The 21299-nt window shown below is 41.5% G+C and overlaps 1 protein-coding gene across 2 annotated transcripts in view; it reads right to left on the bottom strand.

Annotated features, from left to right (window-relative positions):
* The window catches only part of LOC149234573 (general transcription and DNA repair factor IIH helicase/translocase subunit XPB1-like), a 217791-nt gene extending 204217 nt beyond the window's left edge, over positions 1–13574 (bottom strand). Inside the window, exons 1-3 of one of the 2 annotated variants that reach the window (XM_089371870.1) lie at positions 12918–13574; positions 12061–12101; positions 11743–11786 (exon numbers count right to left, since the gene is read on the bottom strand). In XM_089371870.1, coding sequence (XP_089227996.1) covers positions 11743–11786; positions 12061–12073 — 57 coding nt within the window. In that variant the 5' untranslated portion in view covers positions 12074–12101; positions 12918–13574. The remainder of the gene's footprint in view (positions 1–11742; positions 11787–12060; positions 12102–12917) is intronic. The other variant, XM_089371869.1, reaches the window with a different exon arrangement.
* Between the last annotated feature and the right edge of the window lie 7725 nt (positions 13575–21299).

The raw sequence follows: 21299 nt of genomic DNA, 5'->3' as shown, positions 1-21299 counted from the left end.
CCATAATGGCATTGAAAGGTTGTCTTGGGAATATCCTGATCCCTCACTCTGATCTGATGGTACCCCGAACATAGATCTATCTTAGAGAAGTACTTGACTCCTCTAAGCTCATCCATCAACTCATCGATGCGAAGAATTGGGTACCAGTTCTTCAATGTCTTCCTGTTGAGAGCCCGGTAGTCAATGCACATGTGCAAGGTTCCATCCTTCTTCTTCACCAGCACCACTAAAGAAGCAAAGGGACTGGAACTTGGCCTGATGTGGCCCAATACCAACAGTTCTTTGATGGTCCGCCCAATCTCATCCTTATAGGCCTTAGGATGCCTAAACGGGTGGTAATCAATGCCTTCACATGAGCCTCCAGCTCGATGGTGTGCTCGAGTGCTTGAATCCCCTGTCTGGTCACTGCCCTGGCGGAATATCTCCAAATACCATTGAGTACCTGTCTAGCAGAGCCTGTATGTCTGGAGGTGGTGGTTGGGCCTGTCCCCCAACCTTTGAAACCCTCAGCTATACTGTCCACGCTATGTCTCCATGTCACAGATCTGCCTCCATCCTATGCGTTGAGACTGTCTGTGGTGGGTACGAATGCATGCCTCTAAGGACCACCATTTTGCCATCTGGGTCGTGAACTCCATCTCCAGTTTCTTCCAATCAGTGGTAACTCGCCCAAGGAAGTACAACGACTGGACACCCATCACCACGTTGGTGTCTGGCACATCGACCACAAAGAAATGGTCTTTCATAGAGTAGTTCCCCATGGCCACCATCAAAGCGGGCACATACCGAGTGCACTGCATGGTCCGGTCACCAGGCACCAAGACTGAAAAGCCTTCAAACTCAGTGGTGGTGAGCTCCCTCCTTTGAACTAACTAAGCATCTATGAAGTTGTGGGTAGCCCCACTGTCAACTAAGACTAACACCCGCTGCCCCTGTATCGTGCATCTGATCCTCAATGTCAGAAATTTGGGGACCCGCATAAAGAAGCAAGGACTCCCTCGGATGGGGTAAAGGAGGGCCCCCCCTATGGAGGTGGTGGTGGTGATTCCCTCTCTATTGGACTCTCACCATCTCCCACACCACACTCCTGCTCCACCTTGTCCTCCTGGTCATTCTCTGAGATTCTCTGAGAAGACCTCGACATGGTGGACTTTGCCAACTGTGCACCGATGGCCTAGTGCCCAAGGCTCCCGACAAGTAAAGCACAACCTCCTCCTGAGGTCCTTCCGTGTCTCATCATCCAGCTGCCCCCTTCCCTAGGCGATTCTCTGAGGTGGGGGTCTAGTATCACTCCCCTTCTAGGAGTAGGGGGTATGTGTAGGAAAGGGTGCTCGTGTCTTGGTGATGGCTCCCTGTAAATTTCTGGCACATGTAACTGCTTCCTGTAGCGTGGAAGGTCTGCATGACTTCACTAGTCCACGCAGGGGCTCGAGTAAGCCCTCGATGAAGGTGTATACCTCCGAGCATCTGATAGGTCCAGCACCATCACTGAGACTCTCAAGAATTCTGATATGTAATGTTCTGGGTTGCCTGTTTGGTGGAGTTGAGTTAGCTCCCTGAAGTGAGCCTTCGGATCCCTCTGGTCAAAATGCTCCAACACCTTCTTGGTGAAATCCTCATATGAAGTCATATTGGCATGCCCCAAGGTAGCCAAGCCATGAAACCACCAGTCGTGGGCTTCCCCTTCCAGGTGCAGCGTGGCCATCTTGATGGCTTCCAGCTCCGTCATCCAGTTGAGCTGGAAATAAGTGTCCATCTTCTCAACCCAAGCCCGAGCAGTGCACTGTGCAATGCCATCATATGTGGGGAAATACATCCTCCCTATCGTCCTCTGCAACTCATAGCTCTGCGTGCCCTGTCCTCCATAGCCCTTGCTCTTCTCATTCTACTTGAGCTTGCAGAAATCTCTGAAAGAGAGTGCTTCTTTGAAGTCTGCTCCCATAGACTGCCATTCTCTAAAGTGCTCTCCCATCTGTGAAGCATCTTCGACCCTTGTTGGTTCATTCTACGCCAAAGGCACGAAAGAGGGCAGTATAGCACGAGTTGGCCCACTCGCTGATGGGGGTTGTGTTGCGAGTGAAGGATGGTCGAATTGTTGAGAGGCCCCTAAAGTCTCCCCAAATAGAAATCCCCTGGGAGTGCTTCTCTCCCGGTTCTGCGTCTTGATCTCCTCTAACATTTCCTTATGACCCTTTGTTAAATCATTTAGAGCCTTCAAGAGGCTATCAAAGGCCATCTCCTCCCTGCTCTTGGGCTCTCCCACATCCACCCTTGAAGAAGCCTATATATATAAGAGGACTTGTCCTCCTTGAAGACACTCACTCATATCTCATTCTAGCGAAGAAAGAAGAAGGAAGAGGCAGCAAAGGAGAAGAAGGACAAAGAGGTTTTGTGTTTGGGCTATCTTTCTCTCTCACACGTGCTAGAGAAGACTAGGGTTTCTGCGCTAACCTAGGGCATCCTTCTACAAGTTCAATCTTGGTGGAAAGGAGGTAAAGAGGTCAAGTGAAGGCTACCAAGGGTCTCTCTCAAGCTCCAGAAGTCAAGGAAAGGCAAGCGAAGGTCAAAGGAGGGCTCTAGAAGAAGATCGAAGTTCCCACGTGTGGCAGCAACAGTTTTTGGGGGCTGAAATTTCAGATCTGCAATAGGAGGCCAAAAATCTTGCAGCAGAAGGTCGAGAAGGTGCTACTGGAAGAGATTTGACTGGGTTTGACTAGATCGAAGTTGGCACATCACTCAAAGATGTTGGTCTTGGTCTTGGAGGGTATTGGTCTCAATCTTAAGGTCTTGGAATTCGTCAATTGAAGAATCTATAAGGAAGATAAGAGATTTAAGGGTTTTCTTCTCAAGAGGAGAGGTTTTGCCCTGGCTCGCAGCCTATATACTGTGTCATTGTGCTTTTTGTTTTCATAGTTGTTTGATGCTTCACACATATAATTATGAGGAACAAAGTTAATAAGTAAAAAGGAACCACAAGCAGTTATCAAGTAAAGAGAATTAATCATAATCATTGCCCTATTGAATTCTCAACATTGTATCAAAGGTAAGGTTGGCTAAGGGCATCATGAAGATCTCCAATACATTGAAGAAGTTCATCAAGAAGTGTTCAAAGGTAGCAAGCTATCTCAAGAAAAACATTAAGGAAGCATGGAGTCTCTTATTCTCTACAGGGAAGGAAGTAATCGAAGAATAGGATGAAGGTCTCTACTCAGCACTCGTTGGCACATTCCAAGATGAGAGCATTTGGGTAATTGATAGTGGTGCATCTAGAGTTTAGACACATGATAGGTCATCACAAACAATTGAAGACCTTATCAAAGGGAAAATCCTCTTATTCAGTGGAACTTTGAGATAACAAAATCCATCCCGTAAGGGGCACTCGATCAACCTCTATAGAGGTGGAGAATGGAAGCAACATTCATCTCAACAACATCCTATTTGTTCCAAGTTTGCATAAAAACTTACTTTTCATTTCAAGTCTAGAGGACAAGGGTGATAGAGTAGCTTTCATTGATGGGAAAGTTGTTGTATGGAGTAAAAACTCAAGCATAGAAAATGCTAGAGTAATTGGCATTCAAGAAGGAATACTTTACAGGTTGATATCTGCTCTAGCTCAAGCCTTGGTTCACATTGAAGTTAGCCCATGTGAACTATGGCATAGAAGATTTGGTCATCTTCATTTCAAGATCCTCCCAACTCTAAGTTCCATAGTAGATGGAATACCTGAACTAAAAGAATACCATGAAGGAGTATGTAAGGGATGTGCATTGGGTAAAAATACCAAGAGACCATTTGGAAGCAGTGCTTCACGGTCAAAAGAAATCTTGGATCTCATTCACTCTAATGTATGTGGCCCTATGACTCCTAAATCTCTTGGAGGTCATCTATATTATGTCACATTTATAGATGATCATTCAAGAAAGACCTAGGTTTACTTAATGAAAACCAAGGACGAAGTATTTACAAAATTTCAAGAATTCAAAGCTGAAGTGGAGAACCTTATAGAAAGAAGAATCAAGATACTAAGATCTGATAATGGAGGAGAGTATACATCCAAGGAGATTATAGCATTCTGTAAGGAATCAGGGATTAAGAGGGAGTTGATAGTCCCATACAATCCCAAACAAAATGGAGTTGCAGAACGAAAGAACCAATCCATTGAAGAAAGTGTAAAGGCGATGTTACATGATCAAGATCTACCAAAATTTATGTGGGGAGAAGCCATGAAGACTGCAGTATATATTCAAAATCGAAGTCCCCATAGGTCATTGGACAACAGGACTCCCGAAGAAGTATTCACTAGGAAGAAACCTACTGTAGATCATCTCTGAATCTGTAGGTGTCCCGTAAATATTCATATACCAAAGGATAAAAGAAAGAAGCTAGATCCTTCAAGCATGAGAGGAATATTTGTTGGCTACAGCAACTCCTCTAAGGCGTATAGAATTTACTTAAAGGAAGGACACCATATAGAAGTAAGTCGAGCTGTCATATTTGACAAAAGTATCGCATTCAAGAAACCTAAGGAACTTCCCATGGACTCTGATGACGAATAACTTATAGTATTTGAAGAAGAAGTTAACAGGGAAGAAGAAGAATCTCATCATGAAGATGAGGGTTCCAGTGAACCCATTCAGCGTATGGTCCTCCCCGAATCAAGAAAAAGGCCAAATTAGTTGAAGTCTACACTACTCAATGCAGAAGGTCATGGGGCAGCGAAAGGCTCATTTAGAGAAAGCAAGAAACCCAAGAGATATTGTAGGTATGTTGCATATATGACAAAGCTAATAGAAGTTGAACCATCCACTTTCAAAGAAGTTATCCACCATCAGGAATGGAAGGATGCAATGAATGAAGAGTATCAATCTATAATGAAGAATGGACTTTGGGAAATTGTACCTAGGCCCAAAGACAAATTTGTGGTAACTTCCAAGTGGATCTACAAGATCAAACATGTGGTAGATGGAAGCATAGATAAGTATAAGGCAAGATTTGTGGCTAGGGGCTTCTCCCAACAAGAAGGCATCGATTATGAAGAGACATTTTCTCCAACAGCAAGGTATACAATGATTCGTTCATTGGTCTCTCTAGCAACATCGATGGGATGGAACATCCACCAAATGGATGTCAAGACTGCGTTTCTGAATGGCACAATTGAGAAAGTCTATATAGAGCAACCCTTGGGATTTGAAGTTAAAGATAGAAAGGCATATGTTTGCAGATTAAAGAAAGCATTATATGGTCTCAAGCAAGCACCAAGGGCATGGTATGCTAGAATGGATGCATATCTTCAAAGAATAGGCTTCATAAAAACATCTTTATATCAAGGTTGTAGATGGAGAACCTGTAATCATTCTTTTGTATGTAGACGATCTTCTCTTGACAAGTGTAGAAGGTCGAATTGAAGAATGTAAGAGGCAACTAGCAGTAGAATTTGACATGAAGGATCTAGAGCTGATGCATTACTATTTGGGACTAGAAATTTGGCAAGGACCTGATGAGGTTTACTTGGGTCAATGAAAGTATGTATCAAGATGTTGAAGAGGTTTGACATGATGGATTGCAAACATATGACCACTTCGATGATCACAAACTTGAAGAGACTAAGGAGTTCTAAATCGAGCCCTGTGGATCCTTCCAGTATAGACAATTCATTGGCTCATTGATGTACTTGGTGAACACTTGACCTGACATATGTTTTGCAGTAAACATTCTCAGTCAATTCCAAGTGGAGACAAAGCATGATCACTGGATAGCAACAAAACATACATTGAGATATCTGCGTGGATCTATCCACTGCTACCTAAAATATGATAGGAGAAATGATGTCCACCTGATTGGATATACAAATTCTGACTGGGGAGGCAGTGAGCAGGATGGAAGAAGCACTACGAGAGGATGTTTTAGTTTGGTATCCTCTATGATCTCATGGATGAGCATAAAGCAAGACACAGTTGCCTTGAGTAGTGTTGAGGTTGAGAATGTTGCAGCTTGTGAAGTAAGTAGAGAAGTGATCTGGTTAAGGAAGTTGCTATCTGACCTATTCGAAGGACCAATAGACCCTACAGTGATACTTTGTGATAACACCAGTTGTATACGTTTGTCTGAGGACCCAGTGTTTCATGGAAAGACAAAGCATATAAACAAGTATCACTATATTCAAGAGCTAGTACAAAATGGTGTGTTGCAGCGACAATATATCTCCATTGATGAGCAGGTAGCTAACATATTGACGAAATCTCTTCCTAAAAAGAAGCTTGTGTACTTGAGAGACAAGCTTGGCTTGGTTGATATATCCTCCCTAGTTGAGAGGGAAAGATAGGCATGTCATTCTTATCTTCACTTGGGAAGACAAAATGGAGGATTGGGTAACCATCTAGCATTTGATACTCTTTGAGGATGTGGTAAGGCATCCAAGATAAGAGTAGTCATGGACCGATATTCTTTTAGCACTAGCTATCCAAGACAAGAATAGTCCAAAGAAGGTCATACTCAATGAACACTCGAGTGGAGTATGTACCTTGAGAGACAATGATGATGGTGTCTGTAAATCATTTGTCTCACCAGCATTGTGCTATGATCTTGTGGAGAGATAGAGTTGTGGCTGAGAATGTTGCAGCTTGTGAAGTAAGCAGAGAAGTGGTCTGGTTGAGGAAGTTGCTATCTGACCTATTCGAAGGACCAATAGACCCTACAGTGATACTTTGTGATAACACCAGTTGTATACGTTTGTCTAAGGACCCAGTATTTCATGGAAAGACAAAGCATATAAACAACAAGTATCACTATATTCAAGAGCTAGTACAAAATGGTGTGTTGCAGCGACAATATATCTCCATTGATGAGCAGGTAGCTGACATATTGACGAAATCTCTTCCTAAAAAGAAGCTTGTGTACTTGAGAGACAAGCTTGGCTTGGTTGATATATCCTCCCTAGTTGAGAGGGAGAGATAGGCATGTCATTCTTATCTTCACTTGGGAAGACAAAATGGAGGATTGGATAACCATCTAGCATCTGATACTCTTTGAGGATGTGGTAAGGCATCCAAGATAAGAGTAGTCATGGACCAATATTCTTTTAGCACTAGCTATCTAAGACAAGAATAGTCTAAAGAAGGTCATACTCGGTGAACACTCGAGTGGAGTATGTACCTTGAGAGACAATGATGATGGTGTCTATAAATCATTTGTCTCACCAGCATTGTGCTATGATCTTGTGTAGAGATAGAGTTGTTAATCAAAGCCTTATTATGTGACAATGTTGATTGATATGATGCAAGACAGATAGGTTACCAATCTGACTCTTCTTATGAGATCTCTTCAAATCGAGAATGTCCATGTACCTTTTATGAATACCCCCTAGTTAAGAGGGAGTGCTAAAAAATATGTAACTAGGTTCAGTCTTCGTAAGTATGAAATTTTATTTTTGATTCTTGTAGATTATGAAATAAAGAAAATTATTATTATTGTTTTTGGAGCATGGGTTTCATGCTCAAGGTCTTTTATTTTATAGGTAAAGCACCCATTGAGTGCTCCTAGGGTTTATCCTAGGTCAAGAAGTCAAAAGAGTCATTGTCATAAGTTGAAGAACCCCACTGGGCACATTGTATCTTGTGAAGAAAATTATTTGTCTTTACAAGTGTCGGAATACCCTCCAAGACCAAGTTAGTCTGGCAGCTGGCAAGTCGACTTAAGGGAAGAGCCATGTCCACCCTTGAAGAAGCCTATATATAGAAGAGGACTCGTCCTCCTTGAAGACACTCACTCATATCATATTCTAGCGAAGAAAGAAGAAGGAAGAGGCAACGAAGGAGAAGAAGGATGAAGAGGTTTTGTGTTTGGGCTATCTTTCTCTCTCACACGTGCTAGAGAAGACTAGGGTTTATGTGCTAACCTAGGGCATCCTTCTACAAGTTCAATCTTGGTGGAAAGGAGGCAAAGAGGTCAAGCGAAGGCTATCAAGGGTCTCTCTCAAGCTCCAGAAGTCAAGGAAAGGCAAGTGAAGGTCAGAGGAGGGCTCTAGAAGAAGATCGAAGTTCCCAGGTGTGGCAAAAGCTATTTCTGGGGGCTGAAATTTTAGATCTAAGATGCTGAAAATCTTGCAACAGAAGGTCGAGAAGGTGCTACTGGAAGAGACTTTGACTGAATTTGACTAGATCAAAGTTGGCACATCACTCAAAGAGGTTGGTCTTGGTCTTGGAGGGTATTAGTCTCAGTCTTAAGGTCTTGGAATTCGTCAATTGAAGAAGCTATAAGGAAGAGAATAGATTTAAGGGTTTTCCTCTCAAGAGGAGAGGTTTTTCCCTAGCTTGCAGCCTATATACTGTGTCATTGTGCTTTTTGTTTTGGTAGTTGTTTGATGCTTCACACATATAATAATAAGGAACAAAGTTAATATGTAAAAAGGAACCACAAGCAGTTATCAAGTAAAGAGAATTAATCGTAATCATAGACCTATTGAATTCTCAACAGGCATTGGATGCATGCAAATGAGTATGGATAGACTACACCTAAGGTCACAGATTGTGGGTGGCAAGGGCATATAGAGGGTCACTATTCATCAGATAAGCACAAACTTCAGTGATACAAGCATGTGATATCCATAGCAAGTCATTGCACGGTAAGGATCATTATTGGAATTATAGCAATATTATTGGTATTGAGAACATGTTTGGCATATATGATTATTCATGGAAAAGGGAATGGTATCTTTGAATGAGAATATGTTTTTGGCCCAATTATTGTTCTAGATGAATGAAATGGCATAAACATGAGGATATTCGGAGAAAAAATGTATTATGGAAAGGTTATAAGCTGAAGCTCCACCTATAGACATTGATTTCCAAGGTTGTTTGTTGAGTTTCCTATCCTCTATAAGCTCAAATAAATTTTCCATTGTTAGCAATACAAATCATGAAAATGGAGAATACTTGATCATAACATCCATGCAGAAATATCAAATGAGTCTAGCTCAAATGGTGCGCGAAAAGAAATGTTACCCTCACCACTCATGTTCAAATCCAGCTTGTCAACTTTTCCCACTCTTCATGAGCCAATTGTTGTTGAGGCTATGAGCCATGAGGATTATCTTACCCTTGCTTACAGGTTGGAGGGTGGGGTGCCTGGTTACATGCATAGTTTTAAAAACTAGCCGATTGGAAAAGAAAATTGGTTAAACCATTTGATCAAATAGGCCCAGCTAACAAACCGGCAGAAAAAACCGATTGGAGGGTCGGTTGGTATTAGTTAGGTACCAAAGTAGCTAGTTTGATAACTAATCAGTACAAACTGGCCCAAACCGACCAGTTCCAACCCTGACCAATCCGATTAAATCTCAAATTTGTGGGGGAGGCTAGGACCACCGAAGGCGGTTTTTCAAGTGGTTATAGAGGAAACCCGAGGTTGTTTTCCTTTCAAAACAGCCCCTCTTGGCCATAAAACCTACCCTCCTACTCCTAAACCCCAAACCTAAACAAAAAACCTAACCCAACCAGCAATGTTGGCAATCAACAATGATGTTAAATTCTTAAAGTAAAAGTGACATTTCATTTATCTTTCATTTTCATCCTTTCACTTAAATTTTTAACATTACAATGAATTGACTTCGAATGCTTGAGAGTGGTTCCAACCAATGTTTTAAAACTCCGACTCCGATTCAAAAACGGCGGAGGGTCGACTCTGACTCCGACTCCGACTTGGTATCAACTCGGCCGGTTTGATTTCAATGACTCAGTCGTTGTAAAAAATACATTAAATATTTATTTTTTTATAAAAAAACATAATTTTAAAGATTTTCATTCATGTTTCCAAACACAAAGCTTAGAATATAGAGAGAAGACAAAATATGATCAAAGTAGGCTCATGAATATATCCATTATATCAAAATGGCACCCAGTGAACTGTCCAATACAAAGTTCATACTTAGCCACCAATGTCAAGATTCTTTTCCGCCTCAGCCCAAGGACAATCACTAGACTACAACAACAATAATACCAATTCTCTGCAACCAATCATAGTTTCCCAAATGATAAGCCAATGAACTGATCAACAGATGTCTTCAAATTTGTGCCTTTGCTACAAGACGGCATGTCTCATGCTTCTACCTGGACTGCTAGAGATGATTTCAAGAAATTTGCCCCTAATGAAGTCTCAAAACCCTTGACTTAATTATGGTCAAGCTCCAGAACAATCAGAGGTAAATATGTATCTATTAGTCCACTGCCTGAACGTTTGCCTTTTTAAAAAAACATTGTATGCCTCAATGCATTGTTTCAGTTTTCCAATTAATGCCATTAGGATAACCATACTTCGGCCTTGTAATTTTCAAAACTTTCTCACAGTGATAGATTACTTTAGGGCTATAAATATGCAATAAACAACAACCCAACCGTTGATATGTAGGAGGCAGAACAACTTTTGACAAATGTGCTTCAAGATCTTTTTCAAAGAGCCAAGCCGACCAGGTTGTTACCGAGTCGGCCGAGTTATTACCGAGCCGGCCGAGTCGATGACTGGCTCGGCTAGCTTGGTAACAACCAGGCCAGTCATTCTGTTTCGGCCACTGAGCCGACCCGGCCAAACATTGGCTCGGTCTGGCTCGGCCAAGTCAAAGTTAGCTCAACCAATTTTTAAAACAATGGTTCCAACTTCCAACCTCATTGGATTTCATATGGAGAAACTAGAATTGTAAATCTCACTCAAAATCCAGCAGACTTAATAGTTTTCAAGATTTCACGTTTGGGGGGATTGCAATGTTTCCATTTGATTTTGTCATGTTTGAGGGTATGGGATTGCCACTTGACCAAGAGCATGAAACCATTTATGTACTTTGATGTCGATGGTATTGATTGTTGAACTTCATTGATGTTGGTGGTATTGATTGTTGAACTCCTCTACCATGGCCTTAACAAAAATGTACCCTTCACTCAAAGCAAAATAATTGCTTAGGCATGCTAAGCTTTTTATACCGTATTATAAGGTTGAGAAGATGAACCCTTCACTCAAACCAAATCATTGGTTAGGCATGTTAAACTTTTTCAATTTCTAGTTTGAGCAATCCAAGTCTTAAGACTTTGAGCTAGATGATATCGATGTAGCTCTTGTTGATGATCCTATTTCTAGTAGTGGTGAATCAATGATGAGTATGATGGGTGATCATGTTGATCAGTGATTTGAATTTTGCAGTAGGCCATTGCCCAATAACTTGTAGCATTTGGACTCTAAAGGCCACTTAGAGCCTCATTGATTATGTATTTTGTTGTTGATATGTATTGCACTCTATGCCATTTTGATATATTTGCCCTTACATGGTATATAGATGAGAAAACTTTGCATATTTTGTCTCTAATGGTTTGGAAACATGGTTTGAAATCTTTAAAAGAAAATTCATTAAAAATTAATTATTTTATATCTTTTTTTCATGTCCAGTTCATTGAATCCTGTTCGATCCAGTTTGATCCAGTTACAGTTTAAATCCTGGTTAGATAGGTGGCCGATTCAAACCTAGTTCTGGTTTTTAAAACTATGGTTACATGTAAGTAAAAGACAAAAAAAAACATACATGCTGAAACATTTATGTAGATGACCAGGTTGGGAGTAAGAAAAAAAGATAAAGCAACTCTCATTAGAACCTTTAGATGGGAGAACATTCATTAATCGGGAAGCCAATTCAAATATTGTTTTAGTAGCAAAAGGGACTTGTTAACTTTCACCAATAAGGTAAAATACTAAGAGCAGGAAAACCTTTTTAGAAGCTTTTTGTCTCTTGCTCTGTCGATGTTTGTCACCTGCGCAGAAGAAAAAGGAATTAGTGATGAATCTTCAACTGTTGTCTCAAGAAATAAAGCATTTCTCATTCTAACAGTGGGTTAACACCAGTTGCATGCCTTCAAACTTTTCAAACTCCACCTTCTTAGAATATAAATGCATGCCTCATCTAACAGAAAAATCAGGTTACAAGAATAAAGTGAGGAAGAATAACTAAATTTCGGAAAAGACTCACGCAAAAAGCTAGTAGGACCAAAAGAAAATTCAGAAAATAGTACTGTGAATATTCCCTACCATGTCCAGCCATTTTGCCAAAACAATCTCAACTTCTGGAACTGCCAATGCAAACATAAATGTGTCAGTGTAGCATATTTACGTTTCACAACAAAGATATCCAGTATGTGCCTTCTAAAGCATATCAATAATCTTAAAATAAATAATGGATCCAGGATTATTTCAAGGAAGCATATTTTTCGATTACCTCAGCCTTGGCAAATATTTATTAGCCTCAAAATGTAAATTATAGAAATCTGCCAGTGAAACTTTCTCAGTCTTTCATTTTCTTATATTTCATATATTTTTCTAAGAAGGATCCACCATCAGTTTATGATATTCAAAATTTCCCATGAATCTGCATTTTCAATTTGCAATTTTTTTTGTATTTTTTGAAAAAGGTAGTAAAATGATGAATATCGACCACCAATATATACCTTTCCAAAACCCAAAAATGCTAGTTCACCAGATTTGCTTACAAATATTATCGGCTCAAAATGGTTTTCTAGAATGAATCACAAATTCAAGTAACAATATCTATGGACAGAATGATGTAAGTAGATGTGTTTGCAAATTCAGAACAAGATGTGACAATCGCGCAGCACAATGTCATTTTCTGATTGAGGCAAATCTTCATATCAAATTAAAGTTATCGATGGCATCTGAATAGAGTCAAAACATAATTGGGGATGATAACCAACACCCTAGCTCTGTAAATCTCAATATTCATTCAGTTACAGAGATAAGTAAAGAAGTCGGTAAAAATTATCTTGGTGAAGAGATGAAATATAAGAATTATGTTTCAAACTTCATTCGATTCATTCCACAAAATCAAACCCTAATGTAAGAAGGCAACGTATTGCTGTTAGAAATCATACTTGGAAAATCCGATGACAAATTTGTGAGAAACTGAAATAATGATTTGGCAATCTTTGTTTGAGCTTGGAGGATATCTTTGTGTGTAGTGGAGGTCTGCAAAATCTCCCTCGGGGTAGGTCTGAAAAATATATTGAATTCAGTGTTGTATCAGCGTTCTCATGCACTAGCCACAACTAAGAATCAGTCACCGCGCTCGCCGAATTTCATGGACAAAATTCGAAATTCCACGGATTTGATAAGCAGTCGGATAAATTCGATAAAGTTCTGCTTGCTATTCGCCCTCGAACCTAACTACCCTTTAATAATTAATAGTAAGTGTTTTCAAATGGCGTTTGCACATGCAGGCTTAAATCACCGCGTTCAGCGATGAAATTCGAAATTCGCCGAATTCAAAATCTGGGCCACTGTTTACAAGACTCTTCAACCTCTCTGCGCTTGTGTATGGACTCCGATGGATGGATGCCTCTAATATATGACCTCCGCAATGGTTGAAATGGGTTGTTAGAGACTCCCAAGCGCTTGCGGGGAAAATTTTGTCCCTGCACAATCCCAGCGAAGGGCTAATCGCCGGCTTGTCGGAGAGACCGTGGTGTGAACGGAGCAACTCCAATATACAACCTCTATTTGTCAATATATTTGAAAGGCAAGACCAATAATTCCTCTCGTGGTTCAATGTTTTAGATGATTAATTTGTATAGCGCGTTGTCTACCGACCCCATTTTTAACGCGAATCTATTCTCTTTTTAATTAAAAAGGGTTGGAAATGGAATTATTTTTAGGGTGGAAATTGATTCATCACTATTAAAATTTCTTATAGTATTGAAAGTTGATAATTGTATTTTAGATTTCCAAAAAAGTTTACTTGATTTTGTCAAAATTTTGTAGGAATTTTCATTGTTTTCCGACTAAAATGTTGTCTTATTAAACTACATTTATATAATACAAACTCTCTTCATAGAATGTGCTATATATTTGATTTCAAATACTTCGGTCCTCTTTGCTCCTAATAAGGCTCAAAAAGTAGATTCCACTTTCGTGGAGTCTCAACTTTTGCTAAGTCATAAATTTGTGGTATATCTGGCTTAATCATTGTTGGATATATTCTTGGTGTTATAGCCTTGGGCCATATTACTCCAATGAGTTATCTATTCACCGTGGTTGTATATATAACCATGATTATATGTGTGTGTGTATGTGAGATGCTGAAAATCTCTCAACTATCACATATTCCAAACCATTTCATCCATGATTAGATGAAAGAATTTTCGAGATAGTTTATCATTGTACATCAAACAATAGACATTTCTACTTGTAAATATTTGTCAAACAATATAGAGGCTCCCCTAGATTTAAAACTAGGTTTACTTACCTTACAAAACTTATAGATAGTTATATTAAATCCAAGGGTATAGTTGAAGTCCCATTAACTCAATCCCAAATTCGTCAATACAAATTCTCTTGATATATATATATATATATATAATGAGCTCATCCCGATGAGATTGTTCCTTTATGTACAATTTCACATTTCTTCAATATATGCAAGGTACTCATATTGATTTGAGTGTATAGCATGTATTGTTTTTCATGGTAATATGACTATGAGATGGAACCAGGCTTTAAAATTAACACTCGTATGCACGTTTTTCCTTTTTTTACTCGTGAAATACTAGTTATTTCAAAATAAACACGTAATCTTTGACTCGTTAATAATTTTTTTAAATGTCACAATGACGGGTGTATTAAAAAATGGCAAGTTTCAAATTTTGACACACACACACACACATATATAAATGCCTTCATCTTGTTAGGATATTCTCACACATAGGAAATAGTTAGGTATAACTTGGTCTAGTGTAGAGTTAGGTAAAGTGTGTTTCTTTACTATGTATTTTTGTTAGGGTGCCACCCTAACCCCCTTATTTATGTCATGGGATCACGTCATAGTCAAGAGTCAATAAAGCCCATATTAATATTTGTAAGTGGTTAACCCGCAATTAATGACGGGACCACAGTTAGTTGCAAATGGGCCATAGTATTAGATAGATGGTATTAATAAAACCCACGGTATTGGCCCGTGATATTGCATGTATGAGTCATATATAAAGGATAGAGACTCCCTGCGAGGAGCATTGTGTCTTATTTTGTAATCGAGCTCTGCTCTATTGGAGGTTGCCCCCTCGAAGAGGCAAGTGAACATTACTCTCTGAATAATAAAATCATTGCTATTCTGTATTCTGGGTATCTTTTCTTCGCATATTCTGTATTGGGTATCATTTTGCAGGTTAAGAGCATAACAAGTGGTATCAGAGCACTTTCCAGGGCTCGGTGGGATCTCCAATTTTTAGCAAAAAAAAATTTGGCTAGAGACGTGTTCCGGCGTCTTTAAACCACGGGATCTGTCGTTGAGCGCATAAACCTGCGGATTTGGGGAGGCATGCACGCAGGAAATACAAGAGGTGGTCACGTCTGTTGGACTCCCTTGTAACCCCTGTGGGTACCCCTTCGAGTAGTAGCGCATTAGACAGAACCGCGCACAGACTGTCTTCCACGTACCCTCTGGGTATATAGGAAGCCCCCTAGGCTCCCTTGAAACCTCGCCATAGATAAACCTTCAGCCGTCTTGTGGCTACAATACACCGAGAACAGCACTCGGAGAGATTACTCGCCCGTACGATAGGGTAGTCGGGTTGTACGGCTAAGGGTACGGTCGATCCTCCTTAGTTAGATCCCTAAAACATTAGGCCGAGTACTACTGTCAAACCCTTATGTATATTGCGATCTGTAGCACCTGACACTCCTCTAGACCATAGTTCCCTTTTCTATCAGGGGATCACACATCATCTATTCCAGATCCGCGTGTGCAAAGACGTGCCGCAGCAGCAGACATCAATCCCACAGCTCCATCAGATCAGCAGCAGCAGCAGTTGTTCTACCATTTAGATCTCTCAGATCCACCAGATCGGAGTTGTTGTGAAGGGTTCCTATACCGGGGTATACTTTTCGCAGGACTTTTGGCAGCATTGGCATTTTGAGGATTTGGCGACTGCAGTATTGATCAAGAAGGAGTAAAACTCCGTTAGGAGTTTTCAAAAAAAAAAAAAAAAAGTCTGAGATCTTCCGAGGCGCTTATTGGTGATCTAGCCCATCAGCATCAGGATGACGAGCTGAGTAAGGTGGTACCATTCAATTTATTAGTAAAAAAGATTTAGGCGGTCCCAATTTTTCATCAAGTTGGTGTATGGTAGAAACTAGAGCTCAAGCGATGGCCAATGAAAGGCTGGACAAACTTGAAGAAAATATGAACTCCCTCCAACGTGAGATGAGCGGACTAAGTCTCCAGATACAGCAAGCACTCTCGAAGGGCAAGGAGCCAGCGCACGAGGAGGCGTATAATGGCCATGAATACCATGAGGGTGAGTCTAGCCACTCTCCTCACGTCTGGCACACCCATCCACCACCCAGTCAGCAACTTCCCAAGTTGGATATGCATAAATTTGACGGTTCTCACACATCTGCATGGCTAGCACAAATGGAGCAGTATTTCAAATTGAATCATATCCTAGATGATTGGACTAAGCTTATGGTGGGGACCATGTACTTGGACAATGAACAATGGCAATGGGGGGAATGGCATCAGCGTTGCAATGGACCTTTTCAGAATTGGGCCCAATTTACCAAAGCTCTTCGAAATCGTTTTGAACAGGAAGACTCTTTTTTGGGGCGTCTCACTAAGCTCCGACAGACGGGTACAGTGGATGAATATATTACCGCTTTTGAAGCCTTAGCCTTCCGCACTAAGGGTCTCATAGATGAGTTCTACATGGAATGTTTTATCAGCGGTCTTAAAGAAGCCATCAAAGCTCAAGTTCTACTCCACCACCCTCCCACGTGGACAGAGGCTTGCCAGGTAGCTCGTAAGGTGGAACGTGCATTAGCAGCCCAATACAGCCGCCCCAATTTCCCCGCTAAAGGTCGTCCCCCACAGGCTCCCAACACGACTCAGACACTTAAGATTCAAAAGGTGTCACCTGCGGAAATGGCCGAAAGAAGGAAGCAAGGACTATGTTACTATTGTGATGAAAAATATTCCCCGGGTCATAAATGCAAGGAGCCCAAGTTTTTTCAAATAGATGCCACTGACTACAGCTCCACCGAGGAAGATCCACCACTTGAGGAACCGGAGGCGATCGAAGAAGACAACCAAAAGGAGATTGTATCTGACGAACCAGTTATTTCGCTAAATGCATTGGCAGGAATTTCTTCCCCTCAAACTCTCAAAATCAAGGGTTTTCTTAAACATCGCCCAGTAGTAGTCTTGATTGATAGTGGAAGTACCCATAATTTCATCCATCAAAAAATCGCAGAAGCAGCGCATTGTTTTGTACGGGCAGTTTCTAACTTCCAAGTCCAAATTGCAGATGGAGGCACAATGAAATGTGAAGGCCGCTGTGAAAATGTCAAACTTCAAATGGGGGATTATCAGTTGAAAACCCACATGTTTGCCATACACATGGGGGGTTGCGACATTGTCCTAGGCGCTGAATGGCTCCGCACTCTTGGGCCAATCACAATAGATTTACAGGAGTTATATATGAGTTTTAAGCAGAACAACTCCACACATACCCTCCGTGGACTCCAGGCGGGAGCCCCCTCTATCATCAGCTCGCATAGGATGGAAAAATTGTTAAAAAAGGGCCATCATGGAGTGGTCGCTCAATTTAATACCATCCAGGTAGTCGAAACCATGTCTCTGCCAATTCATCCTGAGATGCAACGGATTTTAAATAACCATCGGACGGTCTTTGACAAGCCTCATGAGCTTCCACCCTCGCGAGGGGAACATGATCATAGCATCACCTTGGTTCCAGGGGCCCAACCCCCAAATGTGCGGCCATACAGATATCCGTTCACCCAAAAGAATGAAATAGAAAAAATCATCAAGGAATTGTTGGAAGCAAGTGTCATTCGTCCCAGCATTAGTCCTTATTCATCCCCAGTGGTCATGGTCCTCAAGAAAGATGGGGAGTGGCGGATGTGTCCCAACTTCAGGGCCCTCAATAAGTTGACAGTCAAAGATAAATTTCCCATCCCGGTGGTTGACGATTTGCTGGACGAACTCAATGGGGCTCAATTCTTCACTAAGTTGGATCTTTGCTCAGGCTACCACCAAATTTGCATGAAGGAAGTCGACATTCCCAAGATGGCTTTCAGAACTCATGAAGGCCATTATGAGTTCCTGGTCATGCCATTTGGTCTCTGTAATGCCCCCTCTACTTTTCAGAGCCTTATGAATCACATTCTCAAACCATATCTCAGAAAATTTGTCCTTGTCTTCTTCGATGACATCCTCATCTATAGTGGCACTTGGGTGGCACATCTTCAGCATGTAGACCTACTCTTGCAACTGCTCCGCAAGCATAAATTATTTGTCAAGATGTCTAAGTGTTCGTTTGGCATGGAAGAAGTTGAGTATTTGGGCCACATTGTGGGGCGTGAAGGTGTCAAGGTGGACCCCAAAAAGATCCAGGCAATGCAAGAATGGCCTCAACCTCAGACCTTGAAGAGCTTGAGAGGATTTTTGGGTCTCACAGGCTATTATCGTAAATTTGTCCGCAACTATGGCCGCATAGCGAAGCCCCTCACTCAACTCCTAAAGAAAAATTCCTTCTTCTGGAACGAGGAAGCACAACAGGCATTTACCTCTCTCAAAAACGCCATGTGTTCCACTCCAGTCTTAGCACTACCTGACTTCACCAAATCCTTTGTCATTGAATGTGATGCTTCGGGTACAGGTATTGGGGCGGTCTTAATGCAGGAAGGGCGACCATTGGCCTTCACAAGCCAACAACTCAATGGGAGGAATCTGGGCCAATCTACCTACGAGAAGGAAATGATGGCCATCTTACATGTAGCCGAGACCTGGCGACCTTACTTATTGGGGCGACGTTTCCAGATCCGCACAGATCATCACAGTCTTAAATATTTTTTGGAGCAACGCCTATCCTCCCCACAACAAAATAAATGGTTAGCCAAAATGTTGGGATATGATTATGAGATCATTTACAAGAAAGGGAAAGACAACAGTGTAGCTCATGCATTATCTCGCCAATTTGAGGAGGAAAGTACTCTGCTCGCAATTTCCCTCCCCATTCCAGACTGGATTGAAGAGGCTCGCAGGGAATGGTTTTCACACCCCGGGCTCTCCCAACTCATTTCTCAATTGCAGGTAGATCCTAATTCCAGCAAGGGCTACTCGTGGCAGAATGATATTCTTCGCTACAAGGACAGAGTCGTAATATCACCAACATCCACCCTCAAAAGTCGCATTTTGGCAGAATTGCACTCATCTCCCATTGCAGGACATTCGGGCTTTTAGAAGACGTATGCTCGCACCAGAAGATCATTTTTTTGGACAGGCATGAAAAAGGACATCCTTACTTTCGTAGCCGAATGTGATGTCTGTCAACGCCACAAAGGGGAAACCGTCAACACACCAGGCTCATTACAACCATTGCCCATTCCGGCATCAATTTGGACGGAGGTTTCTATGGATTTCATTACAGGTCTTCCAAAGTCAGGCCACAAGTCAGTCATCATGGTGGTTGTGGACCGACTGTCGAAGTATGCTCATTTCTGCGCCCTACCCCACCCGTTTACACCAACTTTGGTTGCTCAATCTTTCATGGATCAGATCTTCAAATTGCATGGCATGCCCACTTCTATTGTGTCCGACCGCGACCCGATCTTCACCAGTAATTTTTGGCAGGAACTCTTCAGAATACAAGGCACTCAACTCAAACTCAATACTTCATATCATCCGCAAACAGATGGTCAAACCGAAGCCGTCAACAAATGTCTAGAAACCTACCTTAGGTGTTTCACTTCAGAAAAGCAACACCTTTGGGTACAGTGGTTACCTTTGGCTGAATGGTGGTATAACACCAACTATCATGCCACCACCAAAATGACTCCCTATGAAGCAGTCTATGGTCAACTTTCGCCTTCCCCTACTTCTTATCTCAAGGGGTGCTCCAAAGTACAAGCAGTGGATCAACTACTACAACACCGCACAACCATGCTCGCCCATCTTAGAGAGAATCTTCATCAAGCTCAGAACCGCATGAAGCAACAGGCCGACCAACATCGCTCAGAGCGCCAATTTCAAGAAGGGGATCAGGTCTTTTTGAGGCTGCAACCATATAAGCAAACATCACTCAAAGACAAGGGTTGTCAAAAGCTCTCTCCAAAATTCTACGGACCATACCACGTACTTCAACGCATTGGAGAAGTGGCTTACAAGTTGGCTTTGCCACCTACGGCAAAAATCCATCCAGTTTTCCATGTATCGTGCCTCAAGAAAGTGATTGGGAACAATTGCCGAGTTCAAACCAGTCTACTTGAATTGGACGAAGAAGGGTCAATCTGGCTTCAACCCGAACAGGTTCTAGATACACGAGACAAGCACCTGCGCGGCCGCATGATTAAGGAAGTCCTCGTCAAATGGAAAGACACCTCTCCGGAAGATGCAACTTGGGAACCAGCCACTATTCTTCAGCAGTTTCCGCAGCTTCAGCCTTGAGGACAAGGCTAGTCTTAAGGGGGAGTGCATGTTAGGGTCCCACCCTAACCCCCTTATTTATGTCATGGGATCACGTCATAGTTAAGAGTCAATAAAGCCCATATTAATATTTGTAAGTGGTTAACCCGCAATTAATGACGGGACCACAGTTAGTTGCAAATGGGCCGTAGTATTAGATAGATGGTATTAATAAAACCCACGGTATTGGCCCGTGGTATTGCATGTATGAGTCATATATAAAGGATAGAGACTCCCTGCGAGGAGCATTGTGTCTTATTTTGTAATCGAGCTCTGCTCTATTGGAGGTTGCCCCCTCGAAGAGGCAAGTGAACATTACTCTCTGAATAATAAAATCATTGCTATTCTGTGTTCTGGGTATCTTTTCTTCGCATATTCTGTATTGGGTATCATTTTGCAGGTTAAGAGCATAACAATTTTTGTAACTTACAATCTGAAGGTCACGATATGTTCTATAAATGAAGTGATCCGGCAGTTCATTTTCTCTTCAGTATTACGGACACTTGATCCGTGGCTTAACACCTGATTAGTCCATGATCTCTATTTAAAGAGCATGGAGGGTCATTTGTAAGGTGACCATTCATGAGAGAAACTTATGTAAATTTTCTTTCTTTTATTAATAAATTGTTTGAAGTGGTCGTGTTGGCTCAAGCCGTGGACTGTTTCCCTCTTTGAGGGTTTTAAGCACGTCAAGAATACGGGGGTTTTGATCTCTGATTTGTTTGTGAGTGGTGTCCGTTGGTGTTATATTTGAGGAACTTACCTTGTAAATTCCTACATG

Source organism: Pinus tabuliformis, chromosome 8 (assembly GCF_031772625.1).
Source record: "Pinus tabuliformis cultivar Carrire ecotype Pingquan chromosome 8, CPIR1, whole genome shotgun sequence".
Classification (NCBI taxonomy): domain Eukaryota; kingdom Viridiplantae; phylum Streptophyta; class Pinopsida; order Pinales; family Pinaceae; genus Pinus; species Pinus tabuliformis.
The sequence above is the reverse complement of the archived record's forward strand: the minus strand, read 5'-3'. Positions and strand labels throughout refer to the sequence as shown.